This window comes from Cervus canadensis, chromosome 30 (assembly GCF_019320065.1).
Source record: "Cervus canadensis isolate Bull #8, Minnesota chromosome 30, ASM1932006v1, whole genome shotgun sequence".
Taxonomy (NCBI): domain Eukaryota; kingdom Metazoa; phylum Chordata; class Mammalia; order Artiodactyla; family Cervidae; genus Cervus; species Cervus canadensis.
In genome coordinates, this window is record NC_057415.1 from 35,428,995 (window position 1) to 35,449,326 (window position 20,332).

Here is a 20,332-nt window from a genome sequence, read left to right on the forward strand (position 1 = left end):
TTCCGATCAATATGGCCCATGGACCAGATCCCACCAGGCACGAGTTACGTGAACCTTTCCTGAACACACTGCGCTCCTTTGTGTATATGTGTCCGGGGCTGCTGGAGTTCCCAGGGCAGAGGTGGTGGGCCCCACCTGCCTCTGGACCGGCTCTGTCCCCTCTCCACCTGAGCCTACATCTGGGGACTCAGCTGTAATCTCATCAATAAGCTGGGGAATAAGAATCACAGGGAAGCAGCGTGAGCATGTATTGAGTATCTGCTGAATACCAGAGTCCTGGGTGCTTTCCTTAGGGATCTCCCCAGCTCAGGTCCTTGCAGGCCCTCACTCTGAGGACCGCATTTAAGGACCATCCGTCCGACGTGCCCATCACGGGTGCCTGCTGTGTTTGTGGACTGGACGCCAGGCCTACTGTGACTTTCTCTTGTGGGTGGAAGAGAGGCGGGTTTGGAGCAACGCTGTAAGTCTCCTGCTGGAATCCTGTGCTGATCTCTTCCCTGTTTCCTTCTACAGGGCCTGCCTGGCGTTCCTGGCAAGAGGGGCAAGATGGGTAGGCCGGTAAAGATTTTCCGTGTCTATTACGCAGATTCTATGGGTGAACCTGACCTCCCACTGGCCATGTGGCCCTGTCCACCCATGGCCTGGGCGTTCTTTGCTTCTCTCTGCTCTTCTGCTTTGAGTGTGTGGGCAGGCCTGGGGGGCTGTCTGGGCCTCGTGTCCTGCTGCCGGAACACTTCAGTGGCTGCTGCACGGCTGGGGCTGGGGTCTCCTGAGGACTCTGGGCCCTTCTGGGATGGAGCTTCTCAGCGCGTCCAGCAATTGTCCTGCAAGGCGGTTCTGTGTCAGAGGGGCTTCTGTTGTCTGGGTCATGAGTGCCATGCTGGGGGACCTTGTCTAGACCGGGTGTCTGTGCTTCTCTGTCTGAGAACACTCAGTCTCTGTATTGTCCTGGTGTTACCTGTTTTACTCCCGCACACACAAGGCCAGAGGACCCTGGGGTGTTGGGCAGGCCCACCGGAGACGTGACCACGAGAGGGGCTCAGCAGGAACCCCAGTTCACCAGCTCTGACCCTGATTGTCCATTGTAGATGGAAATGATTTCTCCCTTTGTTTGAGCATCTGTGGGGCAGGAAGAAAAAGCCAAGGCCCAGAGAGCTCAAGTAACTTGCCCACAGTTTGACAACAGAGCCAGGACACTAACTCGGTTCTTGTCCAGGGCCTCTGACATCAGTGTTGGCTCAAGTTCACTAGTTGGCAATAATGCTGTGAAAGTGGAGTCCTAGAATCTTCGCTTGGGGGGAAGATTCCAATGATCTCATTTTTCACAAGGGGAAACTGAGGCTCTGAGAGGTGGGGTGATACGTCCAGGGTCTCGTTGTCAGGTCGAAGGAGACCCAGGATTGTAACTGAGGCATCTTTCTTTCAGGCCCGGCCCCTGCTGGTGGCTTAAGGTTCTCTGCTGCTGCCCCGCAGGTTAACTCCTGGGCTTGGAACCATCTTCAGCTCTGGGTCTGGGCCTCCCTTTGTTTGTGGTTGATGGAGAAGGGATAGTGGGGGAGGTTAGAAGGTGAGAGGCAGCTGCGACGGAGCCAGGAACATTCAAGGGTGGCCAGGAAGGGGGTTGACTGTGATTCTGGGGTTGACATGTGTGATCATGATGCCTTACCTGTTGTAGTATAGGGATCTGGACCCTCTGGGGGCCAAGTCTGGGGGTACAGAGAAAAGCAACATCCAGGTCCTGACCTTATGGAATTAACAGAAGGGGTACCTCACCCTCAGACCTAAAACAGTCTGCGGCTGACAGTTCCTTTGTGCCTGAGGGCTAATTGTTGTTCAGTCACTCAGTCCTGTCTGACTCTGCGACCCCAGGGACTGCAGCACGTCAGGCTTCCCTGTCCATCACCATCTCCCTGAGTTTGCTCAAACCCATGTCCATTGAGTCGGTGTTTCCATCAAACCATCTCATCCTCTGTCGTCCCCTTCTCCTCCTGTCCTCAATCTTTCCCAGCATCAGGGTCTTTCCAATGAGTTGGCTCTTCACATCAGGTAGCCAAGTATTGGAGTTTCAGCTTCAGCATCAGTCCTTCCAGTGAATATTCAGGGTTAATTTTCCTTTAGGATTGACTGGTTTGATCTCCTTGCAGTGCAAGGGACTCTCAAGAGTCTTTTTCAATGCCACAGTTTGAAAGCATCAATTCTTCGGTGCTCAGCCTTCTTTATGGTCCAACCTCACATGCATACATGACTACTGGAAAAGCCATAGCTTTGACTATATGGACCTTTGTCAGCAAAGTGATGTCCCTGCTTTTTAATATGCTGTCTAGCTTTGTCATAACTTTTCTTCCATGGAGCGAGCATCTTTTAATTTTGTGGCTGCTGTGGGGAAGAGCATTCCAGGTTGAGGAAAGAGCAGGTGCAAAGGCCCTGGGGCAGGAGTACTACTGGGTCTGAACTGCAGTTTTCTCATCTGAAAAATGGGGGTAATAGCTTCTAGCTCATGGGGTCATTGTGCTTATCACAGAATAAAAACTCAATACATAGTAGCAGTCATTGTTTCTATTTGTAGTTTTGTGACTGACTGAGGATTTGCCTGGGCTGTGTGAATTTAAGCCAATGGCCTTACCTCTCTGGGTCTGTTTTCCCAAAGTTTCAGTCACAGAGTGGGAGCAGTTGGCTCAGGTAGAATGTCTCAGTGCAGCCCTGGAAATCACCTGCCAAGGCAGCAGACACAGGAGACATGGGTTCAATCCCTGGGTCAGGAGAGACCCTGGAGTTGGAAATGGCCACTCACTCCAGTATTCTTGCCTGGGAAATTCCATGGACAGAGGAGCCTGGTGGGCTACAGTCTATGGGGTCACAAAGAGTCAGACATAACTACGTGACCAAGCACACATTCCCGGACCCTGCTACCTACGTGGCATTTGAACCACTACATGTGGTTCTCATACTGATTCGCTGAGTTAAGATTGATTACCTATTTTCCAGGTAAGGAAACCGTGGCTTCAAAGCCATGTACCCAGAGACCCTCTGAGGCCTTGCCACGCTTCAACCCCTGTAACAGACAACTCATTTCTGTCCCTTCACTCCACGTCTTTGTGCCTTTAACTCCCTAAGATTCCACCCTGCCCTCCATAATGGGTGTTCCCTGGCACTGGGGTGTCAGGCGTGTGTGCGAGGAACCATCCCCATTCCGCCAAGGAGCCCTATGGCCATACAATACCCCAGAGGGCCGTGAAAGTCTGCTTGACTCTGGTCCAATCATCTTGGCCAGCACATGGGCAGGGTCTGCCTCGGAATGATTTAATGTGTATGGAATAGACTTTATATCCCTGAGTCCTTTGGGCTTTGCGTGTGCCTTTGCCTGGCCTCCCAGTCTGCTGCGCCCTTGGCCCGCACACTCCTTGCCTGGTCTTTAGGGCCATCCCCCGGTTACGTGCTCCTAAGCCCCTGATCTGCCTGATGGGAGCTGGGGGCTTCTTCTGTGAATGGGTTTTCCTTTGGTCAAAAGCTTGGGGCCAGACGATTTCTAGGCACTTATTACCAAGAGGAAATGTCAGGAGAATGAGCTGAATCCCTTCATGCCAGATCGCAGCTGGCCTCATTTCTGGCAGGGCTGGCGGTGATTTTGCTGTGGTCCGTTTCTCTCCAGCAAGCAAAACCTCAGGCCCATGCGTACGGCCTGCTCAGCATCAGGAGGCTGTGTGGGAGTCTTCTGCGGATGGGAGCTGTGAAACACAGCGGAGGTCAGAGCACATCAGAGCTGCAGGAACCCTAGTGATGACCTGGCCCCACCTCTCGGTCAGACGCATAAGTAGACGTAGCTCAGAGAGGCCAGTAAACTCACCCGAGGTCACACAGCACATTGGTGGCAGAATCCGGACTTGAACCCAGGACCCTTGCCTGCTCAGGCAGAGTGCTCTCCACGTCACCCCTCTCCTCTCTGCTCCCGCTTTAGCCTCCAAAGGAAAGCTTGTTCCAGAGCTCTCATCTCACATCGCCTGCTAGAAGAGAAATGTGCTGTGGTTTCCCGAGGAGGGGTCCAAATATAAGATGTTACAAGCTTGGCTGGAGTTGAAGAGGTTTCTGCTGGCCTGTTAGGAGCACGACGCAGTGACACGGCTGGGGACAGAGCCGTGCCTTGCAGAATCTCATGGGGCCTAGGAAGACGCCACAGTGCATCCTCTTGTCCTGCACTCTGTGGCTTCGCTGTCAAGCCTGCTGGAATGCCTGGCAAGGCCAGCCCCTGCTCACAGCTTCTCTCGTGGCTTCTGGCCAGACCTGCCAGGACTGGTCTTGTGTAGCGAGTCAGGCAGGCAGACCCTAAAGCTTAGAGCTGGAAAGGTCCAGCCTTGGCTCCGGTTCCCTCCGTGTGTGGCTTAGGGACACTTGGGACTCGTCCAAGGCCACATGCCTGTCTGGGGCAGGACAGGGCTTCTCACATAGTTCAGTTTTGGCTTCAAGCTCTTTCTCAGCCTGAGGGCAGCAGGGAGCAAAGTGCTTTCCAAACGGAGAAACTGAGGACAAAACAGATGAAGGTTCTAAGCGCTGGTGACGCTGTGAGCTGGGGGTGTGATCCCTAGGGTCCAAAACTGGAACTGAAACTGTCCCCAGGGCTGTTGGCAACCCTGGGATCCTGCTGAGCACTCTCCCTTCTTCCCTCCTCCTTCCTCCCTACGGTGACTCCTTGTGGGGGGATTCCCTCCCAGCTGGATATCAGAAGGTAGGGTGAAGACATGCTCAGCGTCGTGAGAGAATGATGCAGGGATCTTCAGGAGTCTTTCCCTGTTGGAGCACTCGGAGGGCACGCATCTCCTGGAAAAGAATACAGGCTGTTGTCAATGTATTAGGAAGGATACAGATCAAACCTGTGCAGGAGCTTCTCAACTTTAGAGACTGTAAACCCTGCAAGTTTCTTCTGCAGGCTTTTCCTCGAGATTATTATGAATTCCACTGTTAGCACCTAACCAGCGTGTGATGGCGTTTTAGAGTTTATCAAAAGCTAAGGCCTAATGTTACCAGAGGCTGGATTGCAAACATCTCACTTCTTCCTTAGCACAGGGGAAGCTGGGCAGGTGAGTTGTCAGGTGGGTGGGGCAGGACTGACCATCTCGCCGCCCAGCGAGCTGTGTCTTCAAGACGTAGCAGGACTTCTGATTCTGGAGACTGTAGGCATCCCTGCCCTGACATCTCAGCTTCTGGAGCAGGCCATCAGTGTAGACACTGGCTGGAGGGAGGGGGCGGAGAAGATGGCCCTCAGAGGCCTCCTCAGCCCCTGGCATCCGGCCACAGATGTGGTTATGAGAACCGTCCCTGTTTGGGCGTCTGTTCCTCTGAATTGCTGTAGCCAAGAGAGAATGTGGAGTCTCGCCCTGGATCCTGGTTCTATCTCCTCCTGGGCCTTGTTCTGCTCAAAGTACGAGGCATTCAGTTCCCCAGGGGGGCCTGACCTGGGGAAGTGGAGAAACCACGTGGCTGGGGCCCGGCAGGGCGCCGAGCTCATTCCTTGGGCCTCGGGCCAGCTTGCTGTAGCCGGGAGCGTGGGCCTGCGGAGCTCCCGCCATCGGCCGGGCTGTTGGTGTATGTTGTGCACGGGCGGGCGCGGCCAGACAGGGAGAAGCAAGCAGGGTGGAAGCGGTGGTGTGCGTCCAGCTCCACCGCCACCTCCTGGGATCCCTTGGATCAAGCGTCAGGGCCCTGGGCAAGTGTCGGAACTGGGATGTGTTGCTTAGCGGTGGAGGGGTGCTGCAAGCTAGCGAGGTGAGGGGGCCTTGGGCAGGTTCTGGGCCTCAGTTTCCCCACTGACGAATGAGGTGCTGAATGCCAAGAACAGCTAGGGTCTTTCCATCTTAGACCATCTATGATTATTCCAGTCGCAGATCTGGATGCCAATTCCAGCTCTTTTAAAGCCCTGTCTTTTTTCTGATTGTGCTGTGCCTAGTCACTCAGTTGTGTCCGACTCTTTGTGACCCCATGGTCTGTAGGCCAGGCTCCTCTGTCCATGGGATTTGCCAGGCAAGAATACTGGAGTGGGTTGCCATGCCCTCCTCCAGGGCATCTTCCAAACCCAGGGGTCAAACCCAGGTCTCCCACATTGCAGGCAGATTCTTTACCATCTGAGCCACCAGGGAAGCCCTTTTTTGGATTATTGTGTTCTTAATTACCCTAGATTTCTAGGTCATCTGCTTGGCTCTGAAGAAAGGGAGAAAAGGTGGATACGGGGCTGGGTATTGAGGCCGCTGAGCACAACGGATAAACCAGAATCAGTCCTGAGCCTCAATAATGCCATTCCCTCTCACGCATTAGCCTAGAGCTCTCATGCACCCTTGAGAGGCCACAGGCTTGCTCTAGCCCATTCTGTGTACTCACTGTTCATTCACAGCCAAGAGAATGGTCTCTGGAGTCAGACTGCCTGAGTTCAGATCCCAGTTCTGCTATTCCATAGCTGTGTGACTTCAGACAAGTTTCCTAATATCCTTGGACCTCAGTTTCCTCATCTCGAAAATGGGGCCAATAATAGGCCCTCTGTCGTGGGGCTGTTTCTGTCGTTGCTGTCACCCCACCATCATCAGCCACTGGCTCTCCTCAGGCTGCATTTTGTCCACATAAGTGTCTCTCTTTGGGTTTTTGACCATTGATTCTGATGGTCTCGTCTTGGCTTAAGCCTCAGAGAGGTGCCCTGGCATGGCTGCTGCCTCCACGTGCCGGCAGGGACTTGCCCTCCATGCAGCATCTTGGCTCAAACTCTCAGGACCCCGATTGTACAGCAGAGAAAACCGAGGCTTGGAGAGGCCCGCGCGTGGTGGAGGGCTGGCATCCGGTTGCTTTGGTTCTAAAGCCTCACGGGGGAAGCTGGCCTGGCAGCTGGGTCTGAGAGGAGTCCCTAGGCCAGCCTAGCGTGGCCCTGACTGCAGACCCATGGGTTTGAACCTGTCTGGTGGCTTCCGCGTGTGAACACGTTGGGCATCTCAGCCAGGATTGATGCCCAGGGAGTACAGTCATGCTGTCTTGTCTTGAGGTGATGGGGCTGGTGGCGGGGTCCAGGGGCATTCCTGCTCCTCCCTTCCAGGCTTTGTCTAAGGGATGGGCCAAGCCGCAGGGCTCTCAGAGAGCACACCCCAGCCTGAGAGGACAGTGGGTCAGTGAGGGTCTGTCTGTAGTCACACAGCCCACCTGGGGGTGAGCCCAGGTCAGTCTGCAGGCTGTCTCCAGACCCTGGATCTGGAGAGCACAACATGGACTGCCCAAACCCTGCCTCGTGAAGTCAGCCAGGTGTCCGGCTAGACAGCATCCCACCTTGTCGCCTGAGGGATTGTCCTTCTGTCTCGCCAAGCCCCCAGCCGCGTGCTCCGAGGTCAGAGGTGGTGGCTCAAATGCCTTCAGAAGCCTCCCCTGCCCACTACTCGCCCAGCTGATATCTCTTGCCCCAGGACACGAGAGGGCTCTCTACCTTATAGCATGCCCAAGCGGGGCTGGGTTGGAATTTGCCAGGGGGGACCCTAAGGATGTGGGAAGAGGCATCTTAGATAGGGTCAGATGTAACCCCATGAAAACTTGATCTGGAGGGGCATGCTCATGTGCGCACGCAGACACACACACGCACAAACACGCACGCACGCACGCGCGCGCCTACCTTTACCGCTCTCTAAAATCAATCAGGCACACATTCGAGCACTTCTGCATGCCAGGATGTGCTCATACTCAGATCATGCAAACATGGCAGAGTTCAGAGAGGTGGGACCTGGGCTCCGCTCTGCCACAGACTTTCTTTTTGTCTTTGGTGAGGTGACATCTCTCTCTCTGAGCCTCAATTTCCCCTTCTGTTAAATGGGACCAATAACCTTCCCCTCAAGGGCGAATGTCAAAGGCACGTAAAGTTTTGCATGCAAAGTCACTGGCTTGGCCCAGATCTCTTTAATGTGTCCTCGTATCCTCTTTTGGGTGTCAGAATGAAGCCACACCTCCTACAGGGTCCATATCAACGCCTTCCCTTCTGGTCTACTAGGGTTTCCTGGCAGAGGAGGGATTTGAGGGGAATAGTATTCTGGGCAGGGTGAGACAAAGGCCTAGATGCACACACACTTCAAGGTCTCTTTGCTCAGCCAGTATAGACTTTGTAATTGGCTTGGTTTTGTTTTTATCTTTGGTCTTTTTAGTTTAATCTACTTTCTGGATTCCCCCGGTGGCTTCAGAAACCAGAAATAAATTATCTTCCGTGAAGAATCTCGACTGTTTGAACAGCTCAGGCCTCCTCTTGGTCAGAGAAACATGTGCTTTTTTTTTTTTTTTTTATTAAATTTCCCTGGAAAAACAGTGATTTGAATTCAAGGAGAGGAGAACAGGTTTCCCTGAATTCTAAGCTCAGGGACTTTCTCTTCCTTTTGAAGTAGAATGGAGTTATGCCCCCATCCTCGGCTCCGAGAAGCTTCTCCACAGCTGATGTTTTTCCAGCTGCCTGTCTCCCCAGAGAGCATGGAGAAGGGGTCAGGGCGGGGGCGAGGGCCAGACCTGCCCGCGCCGGGCCGCCTGTTCCTCTTGGCTGCCGAAACTCACCTGTGGTCGTGCTGCCCGTATTCCCTATCCGTGTGACTCTGTGACCTTGACACCTGCCCTTTCAGAGCCTCACTTTCTTCATCTGTAAAATGAGGGTCGTGACTCCAGAGGGTAGCTTTTAAAGAGCACATCACAGAAATCGCAGAAGGCTGGACTGGGAAATGCTGCAGAAGCGTCTCCTGCTTGGACCAGTGGGGAAACTGAGGCTCACTCAGGGGGAAGGCATGACTCAAAACTCTCAGCAAGTCAGTGACTGGTGCAGGCCTAGACCTACCTGACCCCCCACTCCCTTTGGACCAGGTCTCAGCCTGGTGATAGTTCAGTTGCTAAGTCATACACGACTGCATGGTCTGTAGCCCGCCAGGCTCCTCTGTCCATGGAATTTCCAGGCAAGAGTACTAGAGTGGTTGGCCATTTCCTTCTCCAGGAGATCTTCCCGATCCAGAGATGAAACTCGGGTCTCCTGCATTGTAGGTGGATTCTTTACTGACTGAGCCACCAGGGAAGTCTCAGCTTGGGGTTTGGCCTTTACGTGCCAGGGAGCTGGGTGCTCTTTTCTGACACTCAGGAAACATGAAAAGAGGGCTCCCTGGCCATGGGCTTCTGTACAGTAGCCAGTCCTTGGGAAGTTCTTTAGTGGGGGCCGACAGGGGAAGGATGTTTGTTGAGGGCTCAAGGTGACTCAGGACTCCAGAGCCTGCCCAGATCCTGGAACCAGCGAGTGAGACTGCATGGACGTGTCCTGTGTCCTCTCGGGGTCTGGATCCAAGCCGCCCGCAGGTATACACACTAATCTGCAGATGTTTGCTCTCTCTCCTACCCTCAGGGGTTTCCTGGAGACTTTGGGGAAAGAGGCCCTCCAGGACTGGATGGAAACCCTGTAAGTATTTCACATCTTTTTTGGGAACAGGAAAGAGATTAAGAACAAGCACACAGCAGGTTTTAGGACCCTAAGCTTTTAGGTCACCCAGCTGGGTCACCCACGAGCTGGGTGCTCCTGGGTGGACTGCATGATTTTCCTGAATTCCTGGCTTCTGTCTACTATGGATGGCCTTTGAGCCACCCCACCCCACTCCAGGAGAGTCCTCCAGCCCACTGAGCCCCAGGTCCCAAAGCCCTAGGCTTTGTCCCATCCTCAAGGAGTCAGGAAGGTTCATGGGTCACTTCCTGCTGGGGAATCCAGGGCCACTACCATGTTATAAAGTCTGAGAAATGTTTATGGGATGGCAGCGGCCTGGGGGAGCAGATGGTTTGCAGGCCCTGTATGGAGGGAAGAGCTGAGTTCTAAAGAAAATCTCCAGCATAGGCATGTTTATAGAGTTTGTAAATAATCGAGGGCCGTCAGGGAGCCAGGTCAGCCTGCCCTGGGGAGCTGAGCCCGCCTCTCCCTTGCCGTCCCAGGCTCCAGCTCCAGTGGTGGGAAAGCATGCTCTCTGCCTGGAAGTGCAGATCATGTCCAGGGCTCTTTGGCACATCTGCTGTGTGCCCCCATCTGTCCTGGGGCTTCCCGCCTTCACAGCTGTGCCTAGCCATGCCCTCGGCAGAGGTGGCTGCCAGATCCATAGTCAGCACCTGATATGTGCTTGTTTTAAATTCCACAAATGCTCCTGGAGCCTCACCCAGCTTGGGGCTGACTCCCGGCCTCCCTGGAGACCTGCAGCCCTGGCCTCAGAGCCAGATGGGTCTGGGTTCGGATCCTTCTGCACCCCTTACCAGGCATGGAAGCTTGGACAAATCAGTTGCCCTGTCTGGATCTCAGTTTCCTCATCTGTAAATGACGGGGATCTGACGCCAGTCTCTGAGAGGTGTTGTGGGAATGCAGTGAGGGAGGGCAGGGAGGTGCTGGGTTTTCACTGGACGGAGGGGTTGGGAAGAGTGGGTAATGATGGGGCCTGTCCCTGCCCTGGAGGAGCTCATGGCCGTCTCCCTAGTCCATTGCATGGGGTGAAGTGAGACACGTGGGATCGGAGAGGTCACAGGTGCTATGGAGGCGGGAGAATGAAGCAGAGGAGACTCCTGGGGAAGACGGCATTGGAATTGGGATGAGGAGGGAGAGAGGTGGTGGGGGGGCATTCCAGGTGGAGGTAAGAGCACTGGCAAGGGGTCAGAAGTGGGAAACCAGAGTCTTTCCTTCAGTGTACCAGTCACCGGATTAACCACTATTCATATAACGGGTGATGTCATCCTGGAAGTGTCCTTGGGGAGGGGATGACTCTGTACTCATGGTCCGGAGGAGTAGGAGGAGGACCTGATGACTGGTCCCGGCTCTGCCGCGTAGTCAAGTGGCCTTGAACAAGTCCCTTCCCTTTCCCGAGTCTCAGACCCTTCGTTTTAAAGCCAAGGCTCCTCCTCACCTCCTCTTCCCCTTCTCAATGGCTGTAGTAATGACGTCCCATCTGATCACACAGATGAAGGAAGACAACCCCCGGGAGGATGTTGGTGGTTCATAATCACCATTTCTAGAGCTTCCTATTTTTATTCCCACTTTTGCAGTTTGAATTTGATCCAATCCCCTCTACCTGTCTTTTCTGGTGCAAACAATTGAAGGTCCATTTATAGAGATTTGGAAAACAAACTTGCCCATACATGGCCGTATCTCCTGACTCCCAGGCGAGAGCTTCCCAGCCTCTCAGAGGCCCTGGGAGGTGGAACCTGACAGCCTCTTTCTTCTGGGGGGTTCGGGGGTTCTCTCAAGGCCCCCAGTATCTTCTGGCTGAGAAATGGAGGGAAGCTGGCCAGGTGGGTCTCGGCTTGGTGTCCTCACCCCCCTGTTATTTCCTCGCTCTTGACCTTAGGACAGTTGTCTGACCTTGGGCCTAAGTTTTGCCATCTGTAAGGTGAGGGTGAAATGAGATCTCCTGGGCCAGGCATCCTGCCCATCTCTATTGGCATAGTCAGGATTCTGCCCATTCTCACACCTGCCACTGGAAGGTGCTGGATTAGAAACCCAACCTCCCCACCTTACGGATGTGGAAAGCTGACGACAAAGGAGGAAGTTCTCATCCAAACTCCAGGCCAGGCTCAGGAGAGTCAGGAACAAAGAATGGTCAGCTCTGAAGGAGTCTACCAGAGGCCCACATGGAGGATGGGGTGGAGGGCATGGCCTGGAGGGAGACGGAGCAAGTAACCACCTTGGTCTCTCTTTCTTTGCAGGGAGAGCTGGGCCTGCCAGGGCCCCCAGGAGTCCCCGGCCTCATTGTAAGTACACAGATGCCTGGGGAGGGGAATGGCCAGGAGGGAGAGTGTGGGGAGCGAGCCACAAGTCCTGCTGAAAACGCCCCTCTCTCATCAGACCCCTGGAGGAGCTGGGAGAGCAGGACAGGGCAGTCGGGGCAGGGGACTAAGGAGGACAGCCATGCCCTGTGGCCTCAGGCGGATTACCAACCTTCTCTGAGCCCCTTTCGTCATTACTCAAATGGGGAAGGGTTTGGAGCGTGAGACGGCCGTGTACTTTCACCCCTGCTGCCTGTCCGTTGCTCTGCAGCAAGGTCTAGGCAGGTGGTAGTGTGTTCATCCGACAGATGAGGTGCTTCAGGTCCAGACAAAGGAAGTGACTAGCAGAGGAGCTGAGTCTCTGGACCACGCTGGACAGTCTTCTCCATCCTTTTCAGAACACTGACTTTGGGGCCAGATCACCTGAAGTCAAGTCCCAGTTCTGCCATAACCAGGCTGTGTGACCTGGGTCAAGTCACTTACCCTCTCTGAGCCTTAGTTCCTCATCTGTAAAATGGGTATGATGGTAGACTCCTCTTGGGAGGGCTGTGAGGATTAAACGAGGCATTCTTGTACTATCTTTGGTACATCTGGCATTCAGTAAATATGCAATTAGTGGAAAATATTGCTTTTATTTTAAAATGTCACTTCTTGTTGCTATCTCTTGATGTGCCCGGGACTGAGAGAGGCCTGTACCAGGGAGGTAGGAGGCAATCTGACTTCTGACTCCATCCAGGTTGGGGTAGCTTTGTGGAGTAGTGCTATTAACCAAAACCAGGGCTCCCCAATAGACCTTCAGAGGGTGAGCCCTGACCTTGGGCCCAGGCCCGAGGGCCAGTGACAGGCCTGAGTCTAGGAAATAAGTCTAGGAGCTTCCCTAAGGGTCTGATGCTCCTCTCCTCTGTTCTTTGGGACATATCCTGTGGGATTTGCGTCTCAGGGGCTCACATAAGGAGGCTGTTGCCTGGTTTGACAAATGGGCTGCCAGCTTTGGCTACTCCAGCCATCCTGCTGAGACCTTCTATTGAGAAGGAGGCTGGGGAAGGCCCTGGAGAATTGGGGAGGTCATTGTTCAGGGAAGACCAGTCCTGGGAAGAAGGCCCAGAGGCTCCCATGGGCAATGTGCTCCTGCTCAGGTAGGTGAGAGCAGAACCAGGGCAGGGTGAGGAGTGGAGGTCCGATCAGCCTGTGTGCAGACCCGGGCCTCGCTTCCTCTGGGCTCTGTGGTCTTCAATTACAGGCTCACTTCCTGAGCCTCAGGGATCCACTGTCAGATGGGATCTTTATGCTCCCTCTTGTTAGGACCACATGTATACCCAGACCAGTCCAGAACCAGGTTACCTGGGTTCAAATCCTAGCTCTATCACTCTTTTAATTGCCATTCTGAGCACATTTTCTAAGCCTCCCGTGTCTCAGTTTTCTTCATCTTTAAAATGGGAATAAATCAGTGCCTAACTTGGGAGAGTGCTGTGAGGATTCAGGGAAACTAGTACCTACAAACTGCTAGTACTGATGCTGAGAAAGATCGAAGGCAGGAGGAGAAGGGGACGACAGAGGATGACATGGTTGGATGGCAAGTCCGACTCAGTGGACTTGAGTTTGAGGAAAGTCCTGGAGATGGTGAAGGACAGGGAAGCCTGGCGGGCTGCAGTCCATGGGCTCACAAAGAGTCGGACACAACTTAGCAACTGAACAACAGCAAGAAGTACATAGTAAGCACTCAAGAAGCGCTAGGAATAATGACAATAAATTTAGTAATAATCATAATAATGATTTTATGACTACTACTTGTTAATAAATAGTAAAGTAGTTACTGCTAATAAGTAGTGGTTCAGTAGTAGTAGTAGTGTTTTATGTACACTAGGGCTTCCCTGGCGGCTCAAGACAGTAAAGAATCTGCCTGCAATGCAGGAAACCCAGAGTCAATCCCTGGGTTGGGAAGATCCTCTGGAGGAGGGCATGGCAACCCACTCCAGTATTCTTGCCTGAAGAATTCCATGGACAGAGGAGCCTGGTGGACTGAAGTCCGTAGAGTCACAAAAAGTCGGACACGACTGAGCCACCAAACCCAGCACAGAACCGCAGCCGTTTAGAATGCTGCATTGAGAAAGAGTTCAAAGTCACATTAGAAATCATCGGGAGATAGTGCTGCGATTGATTGGTGATGTCTGCCTTGGCTTGGGATTAGGAAGTGTCAACGTGTGAGTCATACATTTGTCATCCCTGATGTCCTTTGTGGAGCACCTTCTTTGGCACAAGGCACTGACCTGAATGCTTTGGAAAAAGAAATTTCTGCAATGAGTATTTGGGAACCTGACTTGATGAGGATCTCAGAGGTCTTCTCTGGTCCAACCTTCTTGAAGCTCAGCAGGACTCCCTTCTGGAGGATTTTGGTCATATGGTCATTAAACTCCAACTTAGAACACCCTGGTGTTAGATGCTCCCTCCCCTGAAAGTCCATCTACTTTCACAGAGCTCTCATTGTGCAGGGCTTTCCTGTGTTTTGAGTCCAACTCATCTCCCTGTCCCTGGGAGAGGCTGTTCAAGATGTAAAGATGGTTGCGTCTGTTCTTCCTAAGGCTGCTTCTTCAGGCTATATAATCCCCGTCCCTAAAGCTTTTCTGCAGGGATGTTTACATATCTTGGCTGTCATTCTTGGCACACAATCCTATTTGTCATTGTTGGCGTCCACTGGGTTGGATTCTGAGAGGGGCGAGAGTATTGCTTGGCCGAATGCACGCAGATTCTAGAGACTGTGCCATTACAGCCCTTGGCCTTCCTGACTCTTTAAAAGCTCTTCCCACCGATGCTCCCCTTTGCTCTCCACAGTAAGGACTGCCAGATAAAATAGAAGAGGCCCAGTGAAATTTGAATTTCAGATACATTATTTAAAACACATTTACACTCTAATGTCATTCCTTTGTTTGATTGTTTATCTGACATTCACATTTTAACCAGGCATCTTGTATTCACTCAATCTGGCAACTCTGTGCTCAGTATGTCTTAGGAAAATCCCATTGGACAGATGGGAAAAGTGAGGCCCTAGGTCAAGGTCACACCCAAGGCAGGAGAAGATGGAGGCATGATCAGAGGCCGTGCCTCCTAACTCTTAGCTCAGGGCACTTCTCTTCCCACCCTTTTCTGAGGGGCCTGAGCTGGGGGTGAGCCCTGGATGTCCCTGCATTTCTCAGGCCCTGCGGTCCTCCTGTTGCTCCTTAAAGAACTGAGTCCGCCCCACCCTCCGTCCCCCACACCTTGCCTCATGTCTTTCTTTGGCCACTTTCAATCCTGCTTCCCCTGTTTTTAAACTCCCTCTGGTGCCAGGGTGACCTTCCTTTCCCCATGTGCCTGGCAGGGAGGGTGGGTCGTGGGTCTAGACCTGCACCCATCAAGTCACCATCAGCCTCCAAGCCAGTACCCTGTCCCACCCAAGGCACCCACTCCTGACCTGGATTTTTGGAGACAGCAGCTTCTGTGTCTGGGGGAAAAAAAATTGCCTCCCCAAAGAGTTGGAGAGGAAAAGGAATTTTCTAACCAGGAGCTAAAGGGAAGAGGGATTGTGAGTCACCTACAGTTTCCAGAGGATGTGGGTTTCTAGCTGAGCAAATGGGAATTCCATGTACTGACCATCATGTTCGTGGAGATCCACATTTATTCAGTGCCTTTGGACTAGTCAGCTGCAGCAGTCTGCATGCAGACCAAAACTGAAACATCCCCTGTGCCCGGGGCCCTTGCAGACGGGAGGGTGAGAGAGGACAGACAAACATTTGCAGAGCTTCTGTCTCTCTGTGTGTGCTTGACACGCATTAGGCTGGGGGCCTTGAGATGCATGAAGCAGGTGGCAGCAGCCTGGTACCCCGGTGGGAAGGCTGGGGCCCAAGGTCACCAGCCGGGGGGTTGCCACTCAGACCTGTGTGACCCTGATCCCAAAAGCACTGGGTGGCCCCCTGCAGTCTCTGAGGTGAGTCAGTCTTGAAGCAGCCCCCTTTGAGTAATTGAATCCCTTTGGCTAGCCCTCAAACAAAGTATGCCTGATTCCAGAGTCTGCTCAACAGAGAAGATTTCTGTCTTTTGTATTCTGAGTGACACAAAGGGAATCTTGCCTCCTCCGTTTAATGAGGCCCAAAGGATATGTGATCTGGCCAAATCCCAGCGTGTGAGATATAGTGGACAAGTCCACCGTGTCCTGTCACCAAATGATCCCCCGACTTTTTTCTTTGTCTATAAAGCAAGGTCAGGAAACCTGCTAGCTGACATCTACCAAACCCTCATGTGCCGGGCCCTATGCTAGGTATTTAATTATCACAGAAACCGTCTGAGTAAAGAGTGAGATTACCATTGTACAGTTAAGGAAACTGAGGCTCAGAGAGGCTGACACACCTGCCCAAGGTCACACAGCCCTGAAGCTGTCTGTTTCATGGTTCATGCCCTTTGCCACGGCACTGCCCCTCCAGCTCTGCCTGACTTCTGGGGTGAATGGAGACAGCAGGTGTGTGAGACTGTGAACTGGACGGTGCCAGGGGCTTTTCTGGGTGAGAGGTAGTGCTTATGAAGACCACACAGGAGCCAGGGCTGGTCACCTAGGTCCCCATCCCCAGGCTCCTGCCCTCCTACTGGAGTTTCAAGGAGGCCTTGTTGCCTTCAAAAGGCAGTTCCAGGGAAGGTTTTTCCCTAGAGGGTTTGGAAAAGAGTGGGCTTCTTTTTCACCCACTGATTTAGCCCCTTTTAGTGAGCGCTTCCTCTAGGGCACCAGGCAGGCAGTGGCCACATACGCACACATGTCAATGGTCATCGTGTAGAATAGGCCATGAGTTAAAGCCTCATCAGGCTCAGACATGATGGCGGGAGCCTGACCTGGCCTGTGGGGTCAGGGAAGTGATGCTCATGCTGAGGACAATGGACAGTGTGAGCTCAGGGCGGAGCGCTCGGCGTAGGAGGCAGTGGCCAAGGATGCCCAGCGCCAGAGGAACAACAGGGAGGAAGGCTCTGCCAGCACCCGTGAGGGTGGGCACTGGGAGCGCCCCAGGTGTTCTTTCAGGGGTTCCTAGCAAGCCCCAGCCTGGACACCTGCTGACCTGTTGGGCAGCGGAGTGGGACTCTCACCTGTTTTTGAATCTCAAGCCTGCCTTATGATTGAGAGCAACAAGGAAAGGCATCATTGGGTCCTTCATTGGAGTAAGCCGGGTCAGTCCCAGGCCTGTGAGCATGGACTCCGAGACCCGACGGACACCCAGACCTGTTCTGGTCCTGCCTGTGTCCCCTGCCTGTTGCTTGGTCTTGGGGACGTTGCTTCACCTCACTCTGAGCCTCAGTTTTCTCATCTGTGACGCGGCACCAACGATGATGCTGACCCCGTGGGACAGCTGTGAGCAGCTGGAGAGCGTCCGAACAGATCTGATGAGGCTGGAAACTGTCTGGTGTGGCGTCTGGCACTCAGGAGCTCTTTCAGTGGTCGCAGATGTGGCCGGTTGATGTTGCATTCTTGGTGGGAGTCTGTGAGATGAGGGGTGAAGTGTGTTGAGCAGGATCTGGGAGGGCCGGCAGACAGGGAAACAGGTTCCAGATTATGGGCATGACTCACTCTGCTTTCTTGTGGGACCCGACTTTGTGTGTTACTTGGACAAGCTGCCCACGACAGTGCTGAGCGCAAAGCAGGCTGGTATCTGCGGACTATACTAGAGGGGGGCATGGAATGCGGCCTGAGGTTTTCTCTGTTCTCCCCCAAATGCTTTTCTAGTCCAACGTGGGGGTCCTGCCCACATGAAGAAGACCTGTCCTCAGCAAGCAGCCACCTTTTTCCCACGGGTTCTTGGGTGGGAAGCCCACACTGGCCCTGGCCCCCAACCAGACACAGACCCCTTTGGAGAGGGGCGGTGCATGCATGTGGAGTGCCTTCATCCAGCCTCCATGCAGCAAGCCGCCGTCGGGTCTGGATTGGGGGAGAGGGAGCGTGTGTTCCCAGAGCTGCTGGGTGGTCCTCTCTGTTCAAGACCCCGGCCCCCATCAGAGCCCCTGCATCAGCAGGACCTTGTCTGTGTGTGCACCACTGCGGGGAACTCTGGGTGGTCACCCTTTGCTCCCTTCCTCCAGGAAAAGCGGGGTGGGGGTGGTGCGGGGGTTGGGGGGGGCAAGGGACCAGTCAAAGCATCCAAAGAGCTGAAATGCTTTTCTCTGAGCTTTGGCCACCTGATGCGAAGGACTGACTCATTGGAAAAGACCCTGATGCTGGGAAAGATTGAAGGCGGGAGGAGAAGGGGACAACAGAGGATGAGATGGTTGGATGGCATCACTGACTCGATAGACATGAGTTTGAGTAAACTCTGGGAGTTGGTGATGGACAGGGAAGCCTGACGTGCTGCAGTCCACGGGGTCACAAAGAGTCGGACACGACTGAGTGACTAAACTGAACCTAACTGAGAAGCTGGCTGTCCTTCCCTCCAGCCTCTGTCCGGCCAGCAATCCTGGCTTCTTCTCTCCCAAGATTACCTCAGAATTGCTTAGAAACTCTGGGGACAGACTACCCAAGGTGAATCCCAACTCTGCTGAGCTCTGCAACTTGCTCAAGCCCTCACCTCTCAGAGCCTCAGTTTCCTCATCTGTAAAACGGGGAGATCAGGCAGATCGTGAAGGGCCGTCGGGAGCAGTAACGGAGGTGAGGCATGTGAAGTGTGCAGCGTGGTGCCTGCCTGGGGGTCATCTGTGTTGCTATGATCACCCATTCATCTGAGCGCTCCCTTTCTTAATAAGATCACCTGATGGGCACTGAAAGCAGAATTCCTTGCAAAGGCTCAGTGAGAAGGTTTGGTTTCACCCAGTCAGGTGGGTTCAGGAGGGTGGTGAGGTGGGGGATGAGACTCAGCATTGCCTCAGCCAGGCCCAGCTGCGCCGTCTCTGAGCTCAGCCTGTTTCCCTCCATCTCGGCCCTTCCTTCCACAGGAGTCGGCAGGAATGTGACGTTCCATTCTCTGCCAGCCTCCCTCCAAGCCAGCTCCAGGCAGCTCCCACAGGAACCGGTTCTTGAGCCTGGCCACCTGGGTCAGGCTGCGTTCCTCCAGGGCTTCGGAGGGCTTGCCAGGGGCCTCCATGGAGCCTGACTTAGGGAGTGGGGAACCGAGGCCCAGAGAGGTCAGGCACGCTGATGGAGCTCACAAAGCAGCCAGACACGCACATCAGTCACAGAGGATGGAAAAGGGGGCGAAGAGAGTGTTTCAGGGGCTCCCTCTCTCTGGGCGAAGGCTTAATTTGATGGCTGTGGCTGAGGGCAGTAGTGGAAGGGCAGGGCAGGGCAGGAAGTGAGGAGCCTTCAGGGAAAGAGGGTGCATTCCTGCACTCTAGACCAGGCTTTCTCACCTCAACACTGTTAACATTTGAGCCAGATAATTATTGTTTTTTAAAATTCATTTATTTACTTGTCTGTAGTGGGGCTTAGCTGAGGCCTGTGAACTCTTAGATGAGGTGTGTGAGATCTAGTTCCCTGTCCAGGGATCAAACCTGGGCCCCCTGTTTTGGGAGCACACAGCCTTAGCCACTGGACCACCAGGGAAGTCCCCCGAGCCAGATAACCCTTTGCTGTGGGGCCTCCGCCCATGAGATGCCAGTAGCACCTCTTCAGTTGTAACCGCCAAAAACGCCTCCAGGCTGTGCCAAGTACTTTATCCATGTCAATTACTTCTCCAAACTACAGGAGGTACAGAGTATTAGTCCCTGTTGGAGATGAGGAATCTGAGGCACGGAGATCTCACAACGAACAATCTCACAGTCTCACAATGAGCGAGTGAGCCTCGGAGGAGAGATGGGACCGAGTGGTCTGGCCTTGACCTACGCTGACCGCCTCCCAGCCTTTCCCCAGCCCTCAGTGAATGTGACTCTCCAGGGTGAGAGTGAGGTCACTCTCCGTGACCTGCTCCCACCTTGAACGGGCTGATCTGATGGGATGCTGGGTCTCCAACCTGTGGTCCAGGACTCACCCGCTGATCTTAGTGTCCTCCGGGCTCCGTCTGCAACTCTGATGTCTGTGATTGACAGCCCCGCTCCTTCCTTGCTGCTGTCCCAGCTTCTGGAAGCAGAAATTCCTGCCCCTCACTAAGCTAGAGTCAAAGCCTCTGTGTGTGCTTATTTTGCCCTTTCAGCAGCTCTCGGAGGGGAGGGTTCCTCATCTGCATTTTATAGATCAGGAGGCTGAGGACCACAGAAGCCCAAGGAAATGCCCTGAATCCCTTAGCTCAGCAGTTCCCAACCTCTCCGGCACAAGGGACTGGGTTTCCTGGAAGAATTTTTCCACGGACCGGGGAGGCAGGATGGTTTCGGGATGATTCAAGCGCATTACATTTATTGTGCACTTCATCCCTATTATTATTCTATCAGCTCCACCTCAGATCATCAGGCATTAAATCCTGGAGGTTTTAATGTAGCTAACCCCTGCCTTAGCTACTACGGGGTATGAAGAATCCAATATGAGGTGGAAAGAGGTAGTGGGAGGGGCACCAATCAAGAAATGAGCTTGGGAGAGGACCTCTGTGAAATTAACTCCAGTATTTCGGTGGAGGCGAACACGCCTAATTACGAGATC

General features: G+C 53.6%; 1 protein-coding gene across 7 annotated transcripts in view; it reads left to right on the top strand.

The window, feature by feature from the left end:
• Positions 1–20,332, top strand: part of COL27A1 (collagen type XXVII alpha 1 chain) — a 150,196-nt gene that overhangs the window by 52,991 nt on the left and 76,873 nt on the right. For all 7 annotated transcript variants that reach the window (XR_006266600.1, XM_043453017.1, XM_043453023.1 and 4 more), the window contains 3 exons: positions 514–558; positions 9,377–9,430; positions 11,704–11,748. Coding sequence is in view for 6 of the 7 variants with exons in the window: in XM_043453017.1 (XP_043308952.1) it covers positions 514–558; positions 9,377–9,430; positions 11,704–11,748 (144 nt within the window). In the remaining variant the exon portion in view is untranslated. The remainder of the gene's footprint in view (positions 1–513; positions 559–9,376; positions 9,431–11,703; positions 11,749–20,332) is intronic.